The sequence below is a fragment of the Cetorhinus maximus genome, chromosome 12, assembly GCF_964194155.1.
Source record: "Cetorhinus maximus chromosome 12, sCetMax3.hap1.1, whole genome shotgun sequence".
Lineage (NCBI taxonomy): Eukaryota > Metazoa > Chordata > Chondrichthyes > Lamniformes > Cetorhinidae > Cetorhinus > Cetorhinus maximus.
Window position 1 is genome coordinate 44,011,599 of NC_135890.1, and position 21,774 is coordinate 44,033,372.

Consider the following 21,774-nt stretch of genomic DNA (forward strand, 5'->3'; position numbering starts at 1 on the left):
AACCCCCAGGATCGTGACAGCGAGGGATTCAGCAATAGTAATGCTGTTGATCATAAAAGGGAGATGCTGCAGTGTGAATCATCTGCAAGATACACTGCAGCGACTCACCAAGCTTCCTTCAACAACACTTTCCAGACCACAACCACCACCATCTAGAAGAACAAGGATACCAGATATCAGAGACCAGTTAAAGATCAATTAAATGTTCTGGTAACTGGTCGATTGGTTCAAGTCATTTGTAGAGGAGGGAACAAATTAACTGTTTAGGGTATAAGATTTGAGGTTGACATGTTTGTTTCTGAGGAGAGAAGATCCAAAGGGAAGGATTTGCGCCTAACTGGGATCTCCAGAGACCTTGGCAGCTCGCAGAAGTGTGAGGAGTCTGCACTGATGAAAATTCTGAGAAGGGCAAGAAAGTGAAGTCTACAAGATGAATCCACTCTGGATTTTGTGTGCTTTTGTCCATAGCTGAAACGGGAAGTATAACCTGTTAAACTATGTTAATTACTACCTAGAATATTAGGTCATATTTTATGCTCAATAAATCCTTCCACTTTGTTACAACCTGATGATCTTGTTATGGACCTATTTATCACACCCAAATTAGCTACATTCCAGTTACTGGCAGCCCATATCACCTTGCTATCATGTCAATTTTCTGTGAGCCAACATAGTTTCAGTGGGTTATTCAACAAGAAAAAAAGCATTCTAAGGCACCTGAGGGAGATGTTATCACACAAAAATGGACACCAAGCCAAAGATATTATAAGAGAGAACTAAACCTTTGTCAAATAGGCAACTTTTAGGGAAAGTTTGGAAGGAGAGGGAGGTGGATTTGCAGAGTGTTTTAGGGAGAAAAATTGACTGCAATCTCTACACGGTTGAGGATATCAGAAGCAGGTGGGCTGAGATACGCCTTATTAAAGAGATACAAGTACAGGTAGATGGCATTTGTGGTGGAGGGAATGTGGGTGTGAAAGCTCAACTTGAGGCTGAGATTGCAAACAGCCTGGTTCAGCCACAGCTAACATCTAAGGTGGAGCATGGAACCAGTAACAAGCATGGTATTTGTGGTTGCAAATGAAAGACAGTCTTGTCTGATGGCTTGAGTCTTCTACCTGTTCAGCACAAAGAAACTGGGGCTCATCCAAGGCTGGTGAACAAGTAATCTGACAAGACAGCGGACAGTTTGAGAGTGAAGGTGGTGCAGTGGACCTAGTCATCTGCACGTGTGAGAATCCCAGCACCATGCCTCTGGATGATGTCGCCAACGGGCAACATATAGAACAGGAAGAGAACGTAAGGGAAGAAGGGACAGTAAAGAGATGGTGGATAATTGGCAAAATAAGTTACCTTTACTATTAAAGGTAATCATAGGGTACTGGGGAGTTTCAGCCAAGGACAGTGCCTGATGTGGTCCAGTCGATATAGTAAAGGTGGCTGGCTAAACGACAGGGCAGGTGGACATGAAGGAGCAAAGATGGGAGATATGTGAAACACCAGGGTGGGAAATTAATAAAGGTTTTGCTGGAGACCAAACACATCAGAAGTAGAAGTGATTGAGCAATTTAACAGCTGCAGAGGAACTGAAGCAAGTAGTAGTTGTAAGTGAAATGGGGAAGGTATCATGCAGGGTGAATACAGAAAGAAGTCAGGTTGTAAGGGGGCATAGGTTATTAGAAATACAAGAAAATGGCCAGAGGCCTTATTTGAGTAAGACCACGGAAGTAGATAGTTGTCAAAAGCATGCACTGTTGACTAATATTGATACAGTGCTTCAGGAATATCTTTCTCGCTGTTCTGGCTAAGGCCACAAAGTTGGTAAACAGTTTGTGAAAAAACTGCAATCAACAACTTTTTGAATTTGTTTAAAAATCACAGTATTTCATGTGATATTTTGCAAGATAATTTCATTGAATAATTGTGAAACTATTAACTACCCATTGTTTATTTAAACCACACAGCACTACAATGAATTGTTTCAATTTCTTTGACTGTGCTCAGCTTTTGACAGTAGTGTACCTGGAAAGCACAAATATTTTGTTATCAATTAAGAAAATGAAGTTCTGGGCAAAAACAGTGCAAACAGAAGAACAATTGATTGTAAGATATGCCTCTGATTGGGGCTGTACTTCAGCAGATATATTTTGAAACATTTATTTTCTGTAATAGTTTAGAGATTAACCCTTTTTCTGATTAAACAACTTCATTATATTACAATAGCTTTTGAGTAATGAGCTTTTTGCTTGCAGGATAGCAACCGATGGAATATCTGGCATAAACTAACACATTGAAAGATCAGGAATACCCAATATTGCTGCTTTGTCTGAGATCACCTAAGATTATGAAACTGGTCACCCAGTTTGTAAAAGAAAACCTTGCAATTAATGGTTCTTTGCATTGTCATTTAATGACCATTGCTTAAATGTGACTATTTGTAATGCATTTAACAGAATAATTATAAGACAATAATCAATCATTTTTTATTTAAATCACATGGCACAACAATTACAGTAGTCGGTTTCAAATTCTTTGATTGTGGTGAGCTTTTGAGAACACCTGGGAAGCAAGAATATCTTGTTTTCAATCCAGAACCTGAAGCACTGATTGAAAAGGGCGTAATCAAAGGAATGTTTAAATTGTTAGTAGATTCACCTCTGGGTGGAGCTATTCGTTCTCAAATGAATTTTCCAATGCTTGTTTTTTGTAAAGCTTATAGATAAATATTTTTTCTGATCTAAACAATTTATTTCATGCAAGTTCATCACACCATGTACTTTTGTACCTGCTGCATGACAACATTTGAAATATAATTGATGTAAACTGATAAAGAATTGTTTACTTTATATAAAATTAACATTTCATTATATATGTATCACTAATGCAGAAACTGGGAATAAAAAAGCTCATTAATGGCTGATTCCTGGATAGACAAATTACATCTTTTCAGTTAAGCCAACAAAAGGCAATGATTTTCTGCAAAAATGAAAATACCTGGAAAAACTCAGCAGGTCTGGCAGCATCTGCGGAGAGGAACACAGTTAACGTTTCAAGTCCGTATGACTCTTCAACAGAACTAAATAAAAAAATTTCAGGTATTTTTATTTTTGTTTTGGATTTGCAGCATCTGCAGTTTTTTGCTTTTATCTTAATGATTTTCTGCAGCCTGTTTTTAATCATACCTTTTCTACCTTCAACACAAGACAGCTTTATCCAGTAGTTTTCCACTTGACATGTATCAGAAAACACGTGACTAATTTTAAAAAAAAGTAGGCATCAGATTATTGGCCTGAATTTCAGAGTCAGCGACTAAGGGGCAATGTTTGTTGCTGACCCTGAAGGAAGCCACCCACAAAAATTAGTTGGCCTCTGTGGCACCAATTTCCCCATTTTGATGTGACTTTCAATCTGACACTGCCTTTAAGGGGTACGTGGCATTCAGGAACAAATCAACAAACAGCTAAACAGGCAGATTGAAGAATTCTAACAGACAGAACAGCAGGGATGAAGAAGCACAGACTATCATTCACTTTTTAATCAATTTACAAAAAGCAAAAATATTGATACATACACATGGGATTGCAGTAGAAACTGAAATAAACAAAACTTTTAAAATGTAAAGGAAAGGGAGGGGGGGAGGTTTGAGAGTAATGACGGCAAACGCAGGGGCTGGCCGCCGTTAGAAATACAAAATTCAGGAGCGCTTTAAAGAAGCACTAGTTCACACCACTGTCCCCTTCATATGAGTTGCACGTGACGAAGGCGCGTCTGTTTTACTGCCTAGATATTTCTCCTTCCCCCAACCCCCATACCAGTTTAGCAGCTCGGAGGAGCAGCGGACGCCTGTGTTGGACGGTTCGAGTGAGGGAGTGAGAGCCTTTACCCACAGCGGTCCAGAACCTTCCAGCAGCCGCCTCCCGAGACGGAGCCCACTCCCGGCTCCTTATGTCCCGTAAAGATAACGACGCTGAGTACAGCCTAAGGGACCTGAGCGGAGAGCGGTGGATCAGGCCGGAGGGGCAGCGGGAGGCGCTGGGCGAGCGGACTCTGATCAGACCGGCAGACGGCGGCGACGGCGGGAATAACAACAACAACAACCGCTCGTTGGCGGCCATGGCAACCGGGGCGGGGGGCGAGCTGGAGCGGGCCGCCCGGAGGCAGTTCCAAGGCAGCGATAACCCCCGGTTCGTCTACGTCCTCGCCACGTTCGCGGCCCTAGGCGGATTCCTGTTCGGCTACGACACCGGAGTCGTGTCGGGCGCTCTGTTGCTGCTCAAGAAAGAGTTCGCCCTCAACGAGCTGTGGCAGGAGCTGGTGGTCTCGGCCACGGTGGGAGCGGCGGCCATCTCGGCGCTGGCCGGAGGCCTCCTCAACGGCTACTGGGGCCGGAGACCTTGCATCCTGCTGGCCAGCCTTCTCTTCACGGTGGGGGCAGCGGTGATGACGGCTGGCAGCGACCGCTACACCTTGTTGTCCGGACGCGTCGTGGTGGGATTAGGCATCGGTGAGTCCTGGAGTGCAGTGCCGCGAGCTGCCCAGAGAGTGTGTGACTTGGGGTGGGGAGATGATTGCTTACCGGTGAGGAGCCGCAAAGATGGTCCGCTCCTCCTTACCCGATCCGATGAAGCTGCCTCTGGACTGTGCATTGCCGGCGGACACGATTTCGGGACAGTGGGGCCTCGGTCGCTCATTTGCACCGACCGAGCTGCTGGGCGGGGCCTCGGGCCGTTCCGGGAGGGCGGGGGGTGGGGGGAACAGTCTCGTGGGGACCCCGCGTGGCGTCGACACGTTGCCAGCGCTCCTTTTTCAAAAGCCACCATTGCTGAGGGACTGGCGGTTAGGTCCCCTGCGTGACCCTTTTGGGGTTGGGGATGGAGGATTGCTCTTCCAGCCTTTTGCATTTCCTGTGTACGAAGGCTCTTCAGTTCTTTTCGTTCTTGCAATTTCAAGCATTTCTTAATTTGTCTGAAGATAAAAGCAGAATACCGCGGATGCTGGAAATCTGAAAGAAAAACAGAAAAATGCTGGAAAAGCTCAGCAGGTCTGACAGCATCTGTGGAGAGAAAAACAGTAAAGAGTCGTACGGACTTGAAACGTCAGCTCTGTTTCTGTATCCACAGACGCTGTCAGACCTGCTGGGTTTTTCCAGCATTTTCTGTTTTTCTCTTAATTTGTCTTCCTGTCTGCATATGGAGTTTTAAGCATAAGCCTAAAATTGCATTTTGCAGACAGGAAGACAAATGAAGAGGCGCATAAATAGCAAGGGCAAAAATACTCTTAAGTGACATCCAGAAAAGAAAATGTCAGTATTTCAGTCATTTGATCAAGGCTGAAAAGCCACAGAGATCTCTTCTAGAGGGCAAAGTGGAGGGCAGAAATAAAGAGATTGTCAACTCTGGCCAGACGTATTCTGGGGGATGTCGACAGAAGTGATGTCATGGAACCCGGCAGCCTGGCATGAACAGATTCTAGGTTTGAGTTCTCTGTACAGAGATAGGTAAATGCAAATCCTGTACCCCCACCTCTTACTCCTGTTGATGCTTAATCATTGGGTGGTGGGGGCAGGGTGAAGTGGGGAAGAGAGAGCGAGATACTGAAAACAGCAACGACAAAAAAAAAACTCCATCTCAACCAAGCTGCTACATATTCTGTATCACAGCCATATCCAGCCACCATTCTTGCCCTTCACCTCAACTTCTGGCGTTTCACTTAACAGTCACATGATTTGTAGTCTGCTCTCCATCCAGTTCCACCAAGCAGGGATTGAGAGACTACATTTCCCAGCCAGTGCCACAGGTGTCTCCCTCCTGCTCGTGGTTTTTTTTGGGGGGGGGGAGGGGGGCGGTGGGGTGGTGGTGGAGTGATGATGCTTGTGGATCAAACTGGCAAACTCACTCAATGGCATCAACAAAATATTATTTTGAAATCTCCCGGAAGGCTTTATTTGGCCACCAAGGAGATTCATGCCAAGACTCCTGACCATTTTGGGAGGAGTGGCAATCCTAAAGAGGGGTCGGCCTAAGTATAACTGGATGATAGACATTACAACAGTTTCAGATACAGTGTAGTGGATGTGTGAGGATGGCGTAGGGCAGACGAGTGTGACATACAACAACAAACGATCTCCTGATGGGCATAGCTACATGCAGTAGCATACAAAGGCAATGTAGGGATCAGTTATTGCTTTTTGATGAAAGAGTTTTGACATTTCTACATATATTTAAAACAAAAACTGAGATGCGTATATTTGGGTAAAATATCCATCCTCGTCTTGCTTGACCTGTCTGCATGCTTTGACACAGTTGACCACACCATTCTCCTCCAGTGCCTCTCCACTGTCGTCCAGCTGGATGGGAATACTTTCCCCTGGTTCCATTCTTGCCTACCTAGTTGTAAATCGTGAATCATCTGTAATGGCTTCTCCTCCTCTCATTGGTGTCCTCCAAGCATCTCTCTTTGGGCCCCTCCTATTTCTCATTTACATGCTACCCCTTGGTGACGTCATGCAAAACCACAGCATGTGTTTCTACATGAATGTTGACAACATCCACCTCTACTTTGCCACCACCTTTCTTGACACGTCCATTGTCTCTGAATATCGGACTGCTGGTCTGACATACGCTACTGGATGAGCAGAAATTTCCTTGAACTAAATGTTTTCGATGAATCCCCAAGATGAACTGGTGCCAGACTGCCAGTAGGGATGATCAACAGACTGGAGTGAATGGAAGAAGATTGGATGTGGACAAGAGAGAACAGAATGCTTTGTCTGTCTCATGCATCTCAAGACATGGGAGCTACTATGTCTTACTAAGTTAGTAAATGTTGGAGACCAAAGTTATTGCCTTTGGCCCCCACTTAAAATTTTGTTCGCTGGTCATCAACTCCATCCTTTTCCCTGGCAATTGTCTTAGAGGCTGAACCAAACGGTCATATTTGACTCCCAAGACGAACTTACGACCAAATATTTGTGCCATCCTTATGATTGCCTGCCTCCTCCCCAGCTTCTGTGCTGAAACTTTCATCAGTGCCTTTATCTCTAGATTTGATTATTCTAACCTTCGCCAGCGCCCCCTAAACTTGAGGTAATTGAAATCTTTGCTGCCCATTCTTAACTCGCACCATGCCCCATCCACCTGTTGCTCATGTGATCTCATCCTTGTTTTCAAATTCCTCCAAAGCCTCACCCTATAGCTTCACCCCTCTCTAGCTGCTTAATCTCCTCCAGCCCTACAATCTTCTGAGATATGTGTCCTTCCAATTCTGGCCTGAAGCAAATTTCACCAAACTCGCCAAAGCTTCTTCCATAGCAACTCCCAAGTCTGCAAGCACACATCTAATAGGACAATGGCAGCAGGTATACGAGAATTCAACCATTTCCAGGTTTCTCTCAAGTCACTCACCATCCTAACTGAGATTTATATCGCTGTTTTTTCATAGCTGTTCAGTTAAAATCCTGGTACTCCTTACAAAGTAGCTTTGTGGGTGCACCTTCACCACATGGAATGCAATAGTTTGAGAAGGTAGCTCATAACCACCTCGAAATTATGCCAGTCTTGCCAAGAATCAATAAAAATAAATAATTACCACAATCAATATTTACCTAAAGTTGTAGTTATTAAGAGGTGGCATTGACATTGTATTGCTGCTTTATTGTGTAATATGCATGTGACATAATATTTGAACTGATGTGACGCTTTCATTGTTTAAATTACGAAGGATTTTCCCAATGCTTTTTCAAGATACCTGTAACAAATGATCAAATTCATAGAAAGGCCGAAGAGGCTTTTGTCAAGTGTTTTTAAAAGCTGCCATCATCACAATATCACCAGGCCATACTTGTCTTGCAGATGAGGCACCAAGTCCGCAATCTGCTCCTGAAATTGAACAGATTTCTGGAATTGTGATTGTAAAACAGCAGTTTAGCAATGATTCCCACTCTAACTTTTCTTCCCAGGTGGAGACGTTTTGTCCATGCTTGGTATCCTTGCAGCCGAAATCAGGAGCTCAGTGTATTGAGGCTGTTAGATTTTTTTATCAAACGTTCATGTTGTAAATAACAGGAATTTTATTTACAATATTTTTTCATATACTTGATTTCAGTTAGTAGGACGTGACTGTAATGTTTGCTTACTGCTGCATTATATTGTGAATGTTAGGTTCAATTAAGTTCATTTAGAAATTTGACAATACTGATTCATGTTTCCCTGTTGTTTTTAGTTTACACTACTGGAAGCACTAGTAGTTGTAATTCTATTTATAAAGCACTGTCAGCTTGCCTCAGCTGGTAGAATTCTCACTTCTGAATTAGAAGGCTCAATTCAAACCTCATGCAATTGAGCACAAAATCGTAGTTGACTGAGTGTGTGCTGCACTTTTGATGGTTCTGCTTAAATGTTGAATGAGATTAGGTGGCATTGTTTAAAGAAAAGCAAGGTGTTCCCTCAGTTCCTGATGAACATTCGCCCTTTTGCCAACATCAAAATAAATTATAGTTGCGCATTTATTACCTCTTACAGGACCTGGCTGTGCATAATTTTGCTGTAATCCATTAAATCTAAAGATTTCACTGCCTGGGTGATTTGGAGGATTTTGAGAGATATGGTGATGCGCTAAAAAAATCCCTTTTCTAATATTAAGAAAGACTATTTAGCTTTATTATGTAGGTGTTATGTGAAGTAACTCAATTAAGCACTGATAAACATTAATAGAATAAGACTAGTGCATTCTGTTAAATACAGCATTCCTATATGTTCATTGTAGTCATTTTAAATATTGAATGTGTAAACTGGGTGCAGCAGCACGACAGGCATGCTGATTTCTGTAAATTCAGTAGAAAAGAATCTTGCAGTTAGTACTTTCAACAGAAGACTAGGAACAGAAGTGTGACTAAAAATATTTATGACTGCATTAAAAAGATTTAAATCCTGTGTGGATTACCTATACAATAGGAAGGGTTCAGTTCCCCATAGGAATTACTAAATGAAAAACATCACAGCATTCTGTTATGCCAGCAGTCACATGAGTACGGGGTTAATCATGACAATCTTGAACAATTAACCTAAAAGAGATTTAGACATGAGATGAAGGAAAACCTCAAAAGGTAGAAAACTCCAGAAACATAGATTGAAAGTCAGTTGTTTCTTACAAGTATACTTCAATTGTCATATGTTGTGCCTCAGATTACTCCTAAGGATAGCTTAAAAGGATTGAGAAGTAGTTTAAATTTTTTTTGCATTATGCAATAAACCCATTTGCACTCAATGCCTGCATTTTGCAACACTTTGTAGGAATGCTTAATGTATGTTTGAATCTCCATTCTGATTTCTGCCCCTGCTGCAGTAGATGATCAATGATTTAAAAAAACTTGAGGAAAATAAATGTGCAGGGGTATGGGGATAAAGTAGGGAATGGGATTGACTAGATTGCCGCACATGGAGCTGGTGTGAACTTGATAGGCTGAATGGCCGCCTGCTGTGCTGAAATGACCCTAATTGACCCTACATGTCATCCTCTGATTGTGATCATGGTACACTAACCTTCTTCACCTTGCTCAATCTGTTGGCAGCCTTTGGCACTGTTGACTATATCATCCTCCTCCAACACTTCTCCTCTATTGTCCAGTGTGACTGCTCTCATTGGTTCTATTCTCTATTCAATCATAGTTAAAGCACCTCCAGTAATTCTTTTTGTGCCCAAAACACAGCTAGGAGTCCCTCGGGGATATATCCTTGGCCAGCTCACTTTCTGCTCTACAGGTTTCCCCTTGGCGATATTATCTGAAGATATGGGGTCAAGTTCCAAATATAAGCTAACCATGTCCAATTTCAACAGGAAATTAGATAGGAAAGGGAAATGACCTTGCAGGACTATGGGTATGAAGTGAAGGAATGGGACTGACTAGATTGCTCTACACAGAGCTAGCATGAATTTGATGGGCTGAACTATCGTGACTTTGTGTCAAATTGCTTCACTCCTAAATGAGCTACACTTCCAATTAAATACTGGGGAGACGAAAGTCCTCGCCACTGGCTGTGTACACTTGCCAAAATGGCCTCTCTTTGATCTGACTTGAATTTAACTAGTTAACCAATGTTGCAAATAGATATGAAGAATTCCTCATTCCCCTCCCTCCCTTGCCACTCAAGTGCTTTTGTTGTCTGTTTAACAATTGGTAATTAACAATTGGTAAACAACATCATGTCACTTTTGATGAAAGGCCAGTAGCGGGCTTTAGAACACAAGAACCTACAGGGATAGCAATTGTTTTGAATTTGAAGGGAAAATTTGTAGCATTTTAGAAGCCCAAGTTTTGTATGCTTTTCTGTGCTGTTTTATAAACTTTGAGATAGAATTTAAGATGCAAATTATTTTTTAAAATCCCCCATTTTTCCATAATGTATTAAATTGTTTTTTGCAATAGTTTTTTAATTGTACTATACAGCGGGCATTATTGGTTGTGGGGGTGGTTAAAGTAAGTTATAGTAACGTCGGCAAGGAATTAAGTATGCTGTTTACTGTTTGCAAATATATTGCATCAGATGCGACGACCACCTAAACACATCAACACTTGCGGAATTTAATGTGCGATCAAATTGGTGATTGATCCCTTGTTACAGTAGATTTGAATTCATGCAGTGTGGTTTGTGTTGCATCACTTTAAAACAGCATTGTAAATTGCTGTTGCCTCCGTTTTATTTTTGCACTTTATAAACCATTTTAAATTTTGAATTGTGCCATTGCTGAGTACTGTAGGATGGTATTTGAATACCTGCTATGGTGTGGATAAATTGAGGCCATTGGCCACTACCAAGTATACCTGTGATGAATTTGTATTGATAATCCACTGGGCCTTTCTTTTTTTGCAGTTGCTCACTTGAGCAAGGTAACCTTCTAGTCCAACTTTAAAGTGGTTGCAAGAACTCTTATGTAAAGTTCATGCAACTGTATGAACTTTTTTTTTAGAAACAAGTATTATAAAATCCAATGAGTTCTGGATGGCCTCAAATTCAGTGATGTAATTTGCTTTCTTAAGTGGTAGAAGCATCTTTCTTTTATGGGAACTGATTTCCACTGCCCTATATCTACATTTATGATACTGTAATATAAAGATATCGCATACCCTTGTGATTTTGTATACTTATGTCCTTTCCAAATATATTTCATAAATCTCCCAAGTGGCAAACCAAGTTGACACTGCGGCAAGAGTCGCCGCAAACTAAGAAAGCTCAACAATTCATAACCACGTTGTAGCAGGTTTCATTTTGTGCACAGTGAGGTCCCACGAGACCGGTTTAACTGTATTTTTGGAGAGGTTTATTGCAAGTGTTAAGTGTTAGGACACAAAAAGAACTTCATTACTCTTTAAATAGTGTTATGGGATAATTGATATCCACCTAAACTAGCAGATGGGACCTTGATTTAATGTCTTGTTGGATAGGTGCCAGTTTCAACAATGCACCACTCCCTTAGTAATATGCTGTACTGTCAACCTGAATTATCTGCTCAAGCCCTTGAAGTGGGGTTTGAACCCAAAACCTCATTTTTAAAATTCATTTATGGGATGTAGGCTTTGTTGACTCAGCCAGCATTTATTACCCATCCCTAATTGCCCTTGAGAAGGTGGTGGTGAACTGCCACCTTGAACCGCTGCAGTCCCTGTGGTATACCACAGGTACACCCACAGTACTGTTAGGGAAGGAGTTCCAGGATTTTGACCCAGTGACAGTGAAGGAATGGCGATATATTTCCAAGTCAGGATGGTGAGTAACTTGGAGGGGAACTTCCAGGTGGTGGTGTTCCCATTTATCTGCTGCCCTGTCCTTCGAGATGGCAGTGATCATGGATTTGAAAGGTGCCTAAGGAGCATTGGTGAATTTTTGCAGCACGTCTTGCAGATGGTACACTCCACCACTGTGTGCCGGTGGTGGAGGGAGCGAATGTTTGTCAAAGGGTGCCAATCAAGTGGGCTGCATTGTCCTGGATGGTGTCAAGTTTCTTGAGTGTTGTTGGAGCTGTACCCATTCGGGCAAGGGGGGGTATTCCATCACACTCATGACTTGTATATTGTAGATGGTGGATAGGCTTTGGGGAGTCAGGAGGTGAGTTACTCTGCACAGGAATCCTAGCCTCTGACCTGCTCTTGTAGCCACAGTATTTATATGCCAGTCAAATTCAGTTTCTGGTCAGTGGTAACCTCCAGGATGTTAATTATGGGGGATTCCGTGATGGTAATGCCATTGAATGTGAAGGGCCGATGGTTAGATTCTCTCTTGTTGGAGATGGCCATTGCCCGGCACATGTGTGGCACGAACGTTACTTGCCACTTGTCAACCCAAGCCTGGACATTGTCCAGGTCTTGGTGCATTATACATTGAACTGCAATTTAAGTTTAAATTTATTTTGCAAACATCATCCTGTGGTATAAATCTGTCATCTTCAGCATTAGAGCACTCTGCAGCATAGATGCAACAGTGTGCTCTTAGGAATGGTGAGGGTGATTGATTTATTGTCGCTTGGCAACATCTAATCTGTTGTTTTGAAAAGTGTACTTTATTAGCTGTGATCAGCTATCCTGTTAGTATTACAGCCCTCCATATCCCCTGTTCAGGCATTAAATTTCAATGTGTGCGTTTGTTTTGTTTTAGTGTTCTTCTGAGGGAATATCAGTGCATTTTGAGACTGTTCATTGTTCAATGTAAAATTGAAACTCTTTGCAAAAATTTGGTTCTCTATTTTCTCTGCAACAGCTCTTACGATTGCAGTGAGTGTGCATGATGGAGCTGTACTGATGTCCATGTTAGCTAGTTGAAAATGTCATAACACACAGAGCAACTTGTACTTGTAAAGCACGTTTTACTTAATAAACATTAGGAGGTGCTTCACAAATAAGGTGAAAGAAAAATGACCTCAAACTAGGAAGGTGGAAATCAGGGGGGTGACCATGAGCTAGGACAAAAGATGGATTTTGAGGAGAGTTTTAAAGAAAGTGAACGAAAGACAGGTATTAGGAAGGACTTAAGAGAATGCAATTAAAACAGCTGAATGAACTACTTATTAATGTTGAGGTACATGAATAGGCTGGTGCATTTTTTGCATTCAATCAGAAAGGTAGATAGCGGCAATATAAAGGCAGCTGGTGGAGATTGCAATGATTGGGTGGGGCAAGGCTCTTGCAAGTTTTACAGATCAAAGTGAAGTTTTGAATTTAGTGCTGACTGTCTGAGATCCAGTGTGGTTAATGGGCATGTGACAGAGCTTTGGACAAGTTAACTTTATGGTGGATGCAATTGGCTGTTGATTGAATAGGGTGTCATCATATGAGGAACAAGGGAAAAATATGACGTTATTATTTTTGATGAATGGATCCTGAGAACTGTAAGACGATTGAAGGGAATATCACTGACTTTACATTTCACATTTTACTATCTTTAAATTTCAGGACTACATAAGATCAACTTTGCATTGTTGCAGGAGGTACGATATTATCCTCAATCGATCCATTAATCAATCACAGTCGAAAGCATAGTGTTTGTGAAGCCAAAGTTAAACCAGGCTCAGACAATTGCTGTCCAAAAGTGCCAGTGAAGTTGGTTGAAGAGAATCCCTCACAGATATCTTTCAAAGCTGATTGGAATTGAGCAACATTTTGAATAGATTGGAAAGGAGCAAGCGTGACTCCAGCCTTAAATGGCCTCGGATTATAGAACTTTCTTTTTTCAGTGTTCTCTTGAATATGGGCTGAGTTACGAGCTAAAATTGTAAACTCTTGGGACTTTATCCTATGAATCTTTCGAATATATCGGCTGAAGTAGTTGAGTTCTTCTGCCGGCATCAGATTTGAAGACTGGGAGCAGAGCTTGCAGTTGAAGATGTCAGTAAAATATAGGAAATGTTGGACAACATTTTTTTAATGGGAGTATTTTAATTTTGTTGTGGGTTACTAGTTGGCTTGGCATAATAGAAACATCATGGTCCACATTTGAAAAGGACTGAACAAATCTTCATTTGGAAAGGATGTGTGGTGCTTTTAGTTTCAGAATCAGGGTGAGGAATCTGATGGGTGGTTTGGAAGGGTAAGTGAGATGGATCAATGATCTTTTGCCCAAAATATTACCATGTCACCATGATGATCTTCTTTGGGGCAAATTAGCATGGAAATAGTGCCTCAGTAACCAATTTATTAGCTGGAACAAGAGTCAACTTGACTTGTGGAGTTGATTTTTATTGTTTTGGGGTATGACCCATGAATATTACTGATAACAAATGTGATTTATGTGCTCATGTGATTACTGTGTATACTTGATGGAGTATCCTTGCTCTCCTTTTGCTATGACCGCTTCATTTGTCCTTTTTGAACTGACAAATTGCCTTGATGCAGTCGACATTGAAGTAGAGATTTGCATGTTTTACAAGGCAACAATGTATTTGTGTAAAACTCTTTTATATAATTTTTATATTTTATTCAGAATTTACAGTCTTGGGAATTAGTTTTCACGTGAATCAAGTTTACACTGCAGTTACAGCTTCAGTTAAACACGTGGATGAATGTGGGGTGATGGTGGCGTAGTGGTAATGTCACTGGACTAGTAATCCAGAGGCCCAGGCAAGTGACGTGGATGCACAGGCTCAAATCCCACCATTTTTAAAATTCAATTAATTAATAAAAATGTGGAATAAAGCTAATCTCAATAATTGGTGACCATAACAACTATCATCAATTTGTCGTTAAAAACTCATTTGTTCACTAATGTCCTTTAGGGAAAGAAATCTGCTATCCTTGTATAACAGCAAAATACTCCAGATGATGAAGATTTGAAATAACAGAAAGTGCTGGAAAAACTCAGCAGGTCTGGCAGCATCTGTGGGGAGAGAAACAGAGTTAACGGTTCAAGCCAATATAACTCTTCTTCAGATCATTGACTGTGTTTCTCTATCCACAGATCCTGCCAGACCTGCTGAGTTTGTCCAGCACTTTCTGTGCTTATTTGAAATCTGTCATCTTTATCTGGTCTGGCTGTGGTTGATTCTTAGCTGTCCTCTCCAGTGGCCTTTCAAGTCAAAAGCTGGCCTTGCCAGTGACGCCAATGTCCCATGAAATAATTTAATCTATGGTTGGTAATTTTAACTCCTAAAAATTGGTTAGAAATTAAAATGTTAAAACTTGTCAAATCCTGCTCCTTCCTATTCCAAATCCACTGAATTCTGATTTTAATGGAAGTGGCCGACCAGTCATCTCTCAGGAGGCAGATCAAACAGACACAGCTTTTAAGGAGGCTGTGGGTCTTTGTTTCAGTAAGCTTTTTAATTTTTAGCTAATGCTTCAGGAAACCCGACCGGTAAAAGGGGATGAGGTGAATCCATTAGGTAAGTACCTTTTGCGGCACTACTTGTGGGTCAGGAGAAGCAGGAATGCATCCCCCAATCACTACCCTCTCTTAATGGCTGCATCTCTCCACCCCATCCCCCACCACCACTGCCACCATCTTGACCCGCCAGCTGCATTCTCTCACTGTTTCCTACTCTTTGCTCCAATGTACTCCTTTGCTGCAGGCTTTCCCACAGAACCGGCAACCAGGATGTCAATCATGCTGGTTGTTTGGGGCAGGAAATCTGAAGAAAACATGTAAGAAGTCTTGCAGTTTTTCCCTTTTATAATTCCTCCATGCTGCTCTGAATGCGTAGCCTCCTAAATACCGGGGCCGTATGTTATGTAAGCTTGTTTGTTTTTATGCATTTATTGAAATATCCCTATTGATAGAAGGTAAACAATATTTGAAAATAGGCCTGATATGAATCAAATAGAGAAAAAAATTGTTGTTGTAGAATCAGATTGAGTTAAGAAAAGTTGTTTGCTGATAATTTACCTTGGCACTTGTAAAAACAATCAACTACATCTATGGAAGATTGCTTACAAACAAAATAATTTAATTTGAAGAATGGGATTTCAACAAAGTGCATCTTATTTTAATTACACCTTTATTCTGTATCTCAGAGTTGAGACTTGGGTATGACTCTAAAGTCAACATTAGTTTTAAAATATTGTATGCAGAATGTTTCTGAAGATCAGGGTTTATGAAGTAATGTGGAAATGGCACCCATCTCCGAATGTAGTAAATGGTCCAATTTTGATTCCCTTCCAGGTGATTGCAACCAATGTTCCTTTAAAATTTCATTGTTGTTCATGGTAAGTCTTTTCAATGCATGGTTCATTTAAATTTTAGTGTGTGCACATGTGCCATTTATGTCACAGGACAAAGGCCTGCCTGGTACCTTTCAGGCTGTTGCAAGGCCACACATGCATGTATTTTAACGGGAACATTTATCAATTGATAATCCTGCAGTTTCAAGGATCATCTTTTTTACTTACAATATCCTTGATATGGCTGTTTCAATTTATTAAATATTACACTTATTGAGTGTTAATTTTTTTGACACCTGTTTTTATTGGCCAGAATTTTTTTGCGGCGTGCAGGGGCGAGTGCCCCGACGTCACCACATGCCATTGTGATCTCTGATGCGCGCCTGCCATTAATTCATGGGTCATTTGAGGCAGCAATTGACGCCGATTTTTTGGGGCCTGTGCGATCTTCAGGTCATCGCATGGGCGCAACGGGTAGGCCACATTTTCATAAACCTCATCCACAGGTGGGATAAGAGGGGTGAGTGGGGTTGTGAGTGTTAGTTGTCAGTCATTTAATGCTCAAAGTTACTGATACTTGCCTGTGTGAGCAGGAATACTTCAAAACTCTTCATAGCTGCTTGGACAGGAGTAACAGGCTTCAGGTCAGGACTCTGGAGTAAACATCATTTCTGGGGCCTTGCTGGTTTCAGGAAGCCTTCCCTTAGCCTGGGAATGGGAATTGTGCTCTCCAGTGGAGGCACCTCCTCTGAGGAGGAGGGGGGGAGGAGGCTAGGAGTCCACATTCAGCCTCCAGGGGAGCCACCTTTGGGAGGAGAAGTGCAGGCACAAGGGGCACAGGGCCAACAGGAAGTCCAAAGTGGAAGGGTTCGCAGAAGACGCCACTATCCTGCTGCCAGGTTTTACAGGCAGCGAAGCTGTCTGAGGTGCAGTGCCAAAGGAGGCTTCGTCGGTGACCTCCATTTGTCAGATGATAGGCCCTGAGATCTGCGCCAACTGTGTGGGTGGGCACCCCATGCCAACGGCGTTGAAGGTCACAGTTGTCCTCAATTTCTATGCCTCCGGCTCTTTCCAGGGATTGGTGGGTGATCTTTGCGGAGTCTCCCAGTCAGCTGTCCACACCTGTGTCAAGCAGGTGATAGACGTTCTGTTCAGGCGTGCATTGACTTTCATCCACTACAGCTGGGATGAGGCCAGCCAGACAGAGCGAGCCAGAGGCTTCACGGCCATTGCTGGCTTCCCCCGCATCGCGGGTGCAATCGACTGCACACGTGTGGCCATCAAGGCACCAGTGGGTGAGCTTGGTGCCTTCGTCAACAGGAAGGGATTCCACTCCATGAATGTGCAGATAGTGTGTATGATCACAGGATGCAGATTCTGCAAGCCTGTGCAAGGTACCCAGACAGCTCCCATGACGCTTACATCCTCAGACACTCCCAGGTGCTGAGGCTCTTCAGTGCTTCAGCTTGGCTGGATGGATGGCTGCTGGGTGACAAGGGCCATCCCCTCAAAAGGTGGCTCATGACGCCCCTCTGCCATCGAAGAACAGGGGCTGAGCAACAGTACAATAGGAGCCACGCCTCCACAAGGGCTGTGGTAGAGAGAACCATCGGTCTTCTCAAGTTGCGCTTCCGATGCCTGGACTGTTCAGGGAGCCCACTCCAATACCCACCCCAGATCGTGTGTCACTGATAGTGGTTGTATACTGTGCTTTGCACAATTTGGCACTGGAAAAGGGCGACACAGCGGAAAAAGAAAATGTAGATGCAGTTGCTCCAGCTACACACGATAAGTCCGAGGATGAGCACGCACAGGAGAATGCTTGGGATAGATGCTGACCTGGGCACCCTCCAGGGAGGCAGGGATACCCACAAGGCTTTAATCCAACGAACCTTCAGCTAGCCTACCACATATGGACCTCCAACACAAGCCAGGGCTGCAGGCTCCATACTCGATACCTGAGAACAAAATTTGCCTGGGTAGGAACAGTAACCGTGTGCCTTGTCATTAAAGCTCAATGACAAACAAGTCACTCATAACATCATGGGTTCCTGTCCACCTGCAGAAATAAGGAATCATCCTGAGCCATGCTCACATATCAAAATTTAATGAATTAACAAAATGAAGCAGAAAACAAAATGAATGCAAAGGTGTTCGGCATCACACCAAGTGGTCATCAGCTAATAGTGGGGCAACATAAAACCACCAGTGAGAAACCTGTGGTGTGCCTAAGGTGCCTTCCGTGTGCTACGTCTAGGTGCTCTTCCATTACTGGCACTGTCATCTGAGACAGTATGCCCACTCTGCTGTCCTGTTGGCCTTGATGACCTTGGCGGGCATCCTCTGGTCTGTGGAGCCTTTAGTGACCCCGCCTGGGAGGGAGCGGCTAGCTCCATGGCTGGCATCTCCCCAGTCACTGCAGCCTCATCAGATCCCACAGTCACTGGCTGAGGGGCAGAAGGGCTGCTGCCCTCATCCGGAGTGCCCTGAGAGGAGCCCTCAGAGATGACGGACAGCTCGTGCACCTTGAGGTCGCTTTGGACCTTCCTGCTCACCATTGATGGATGGGCACTGAGCTGGGATACTTGATACTCAATCCATCTCCCACATTGGCACTGACCAGCTGAGGTCAATGCCGGTGTGAAGGCTTGCAGGTCCAAGCACAAGGCCAGGATGCCCTGATTGCTCTCCTGGAGGAGCCTCTCCACGAGAGTCGCCACTCTCCATGGAGGAAGTATGGCGCTCGGCCATGAGGTTCATTGCGTCAGTGATGCTCCGCGTGGACTCCTCCAGCACGGGCATCATGCCACGCATTGCCTCACGTATCTTTTCCAGATCCTCCTGCATACCCTGCTGCACTTCCAGCGTCTGCTGCCTCACGGATGACTCCAGAGGCACATCATCAGCCACCGACTGAGCATGTGCCTTGTGCCCAACAGTCCTCTGACTGCTGGTGCCATGGGCACTCTCTATCTCCGCCTGCACCTCAAGTGAGTGTGAAGTGCCCTCACCGCTGTGCCCTGGGACACTAGCCGACGTTCTAATTCCCACTGAGGTGCTGGTATCTGTGCTGGTGCCTGCCTGGCAGAGATGGTGTGACACTGGTGATTCCATTTGTTCAGGCACTCAGAGGTGGCCCCTCTGCCTCCCCCTCCTCCTGGCTCTGCTCCGGTGATGCTGAAAGGAAGAACAAGGGTATTTGATTAGTTCAATAGAGACAACGTCAATGTGCATGCCTGTCCCCCGGATCAGTATGTGCTCATACTTCCATAATCAACGGACAGCCCATGTTGTAAGCTTCAATCACTGAACATTCAGCAGTGGCATGGCTGCCAGGACATACATGGTGACCTCAGTGCACAGCAATCTTACCTCCCCATGGCACCCTGGCCTCACTGCCACTGGTGGACCTGGGTGTATGTCGTCTTTCCAGATCCATCACCACCTGGTCGTATCTGGTGTTTATGGCCAACTGGGCCTGGCCTTTGCCAGTCCGCATTTGCTCAGCGGCATTGTGTGCAGTCTTCTCCTGAAAAGGAGAGAGGAGCATTGATTCGTCCACCCTGTACCTGGATTCCCATTGCATCCCTGCCACCCCAACCTGAGTGGGACATTGCAGGGCTCTAGTGATTTGTCACCCTGCAGCTGTCGTGCACTCGCACCCAGAAGCCAGGGCTGACCACCGCAACCCCCCCCCCCCTGCCCACATGCTGCCTCTATCACATTTGCCACCACGCGGTATAACTTCGCAAAGCAAGGACGCGCAAGCACATGGAACACCAAGGTCAGCAGATGGATTTGTGCCCTGCCACCTGGAAGCTCCCCTCCCAGCATGTTAACAGCCTGACTATGACATGTTTTGCAGTTTCAGCACTGCGCCTAGATGTACATCCTTGAAGTTGCCCCCAAAACAGTACTCTGGGTGTTAGTCTAACATATGCTGCTGGTGCAGAATCCATCTCAGCACTAACCTCTCAGGGTGAATTAGGCATGGGCAATATCTGCTGGCCCACCCAGCGAGGGAAACATGCTGTGAATGTTTCAATGCTGTAACTGCACTCAGAGTTTTGGAGGGGGGTGCTGGGAGGAAAGCCTATCTGCTGTGTTAAGTGACCTCTGCCAACATGGTAGTCACCTTTCCTGAGCACACGAGGTCGTTGAATCGCTTGCGACACTGGATCCGCGTGCGTCTCACCTCGTCATGGGAGCTGACTATGTCTGCCACCACCTCCCAGGCACGTTTGATCAGGTGGGGAGGAGCCACCTCCTCCGGTCCCTAAGAACGAGGACCTCCTGCCATGCTGCCACCATCTCCAGGAGGGCAGCTGGGCACTCATCATAAAACCGAGGGGCACACTCCCCACTGCCCTACCCTCCTGCCTGGCCTACTGGGGAGCCCTTCTGTTGGCCATGATGAACAGCCTTCACAAGGCTGCCTGCGCTCTATTTGAACAGGCTGCTGGGTCGCCATTGGACTCGGTGGTCATTGCACTTCTGCCGCCTGCCCACCCGCTATTCTTGGGAGCTGCACTTCACGTTCCCCCGCCCACATAAAATGGCGGCACATAGCCGATCGTGGGTAGCCATCAGCTCCGCGCCGGCTCCTGAACAGCCCACCAGCCGGGGAGAAAATTCTCCCCATTAACTTAGTTAAAATGGAAGAATAGAATGAATATTGAGTTTGACAAACAGCTAAAAATGGAATGCGAACTGGATTGCAGATATAGTCCTGTGACAGTCAAACAGTTGTTATAGATAAAGTGTTTTTCATTTGCTTTACTAAAATATACATATTATAATGCAGCGCAAAAATCTTGAACAAAAGGCTGTGGTACACCAAACCGTTTCACAATTTCACTGTGGGAACCTGGAAAGTTTTCGGTCCTTTCAGCATTGCAATCACTTTCACCTTATCAACAGGAGTCTGGGTAATGCTTGCGGACAGACCGAAGGTGTTCTGCAAAGCGGTCATCCAGTCTGTGTTTGGTCTCTTCAGGAAACCGCATTGGGAGCAACGAATGCAGTAGACTAAGTTGAGGGAAGTGCAAGTGAAATGCTGCTTCACTTGAAAGGAGTGTTTGGATGGTGAGGAGAGGGGAAGTGAAGGAGCAGGTGTTACACCTTCTACGGTTGCATAGGAAGGTGCCGTGGGAGGGGGTTGAGGTGTAGGGGGTGATGGAGGAGTGGACCAGGGTGTCCCGGAGGGAACGATCCCTGCGGAATGCTGCCGGGGGCGGGGGTGAAGGGAAGATGTGTTTGGTGCTGGCATCATGCTGGAAATGGCGGAGGATGATCCTTTGAATGCAAAGGCTGGTGGGGTGATAAGTGAGGACAAGAGGGACCCTATCATGTTTCTGGGAGGGAGAGGAAGGTGTGAGGGCGGATGCGCGGGAGATCGGCCATACACGGTTGAGGGCCCTGTCAATTACCATGGGTGGAAAACCTTGGTTAAGGAAGAAGGAAGACATGTCAGAGGAACCACTGTTTTTGAAAGTGGCATCATCCGAACAGATGCGACGGAGGCGAAGGAACTGAGAGAATGGGATGGAGTCCTTACAGGAAGTGGGGTGTGAGGAGCTGTAGTCGAGGTAGCTGTGGGAGTGGGTAGGCTTGTAATGGATATTGGTGGACAG

General features: G+C 44.4%; 2 protein-coding genes across 3 annotated transcripts in view; one reads left to right on the top strand and one right to left on the bottom strand.

The window, feature by feature from the left end:
* Positions 1-5,610, bottom strand: part of lrrk2 (leucine-rich repeat kinase 2) — a 210,058-nt gene extending 204,448 nt beyond the window's left edge. Inside the window, exons 1-2 of the mRNA XM_078553512.1 lie at positions 5,133-5,610; positions 4,577-5,024 (exon numbers count right to left, since the gene is read on the bottom strand). The gene's annotated coding sequence lies outside the window, so the exon portion shown is untranslated. The remainder of the gene's footprint in view (positions 1-4,576; positions 5,025-5,132) is intronic.
* The window catches only part of LOC144687406 (proton myo-inositol cotransporter-like), a 169,919-nt gene continuing 150,314 nt past the window's right edge, over positions 2,170-21,774 (top strand). Inside the window, exon 1 of one of the 2 annotated variants that reach the window (XM_078553515.1) lies at positions 2,170-4,504. In XM_078553515.1, the coding sequence (XP_078409641.1) occupies positions 3,946-4,504 (559 nt within the window). In that variant the 5' untranslated portion in view covers positions 2,170-3,945. The remainder of the gene's footprint in view (positions 4,505-21,774) is intronic. The other variant, XM_078553516.1, reaches the window with a different exon arrangement.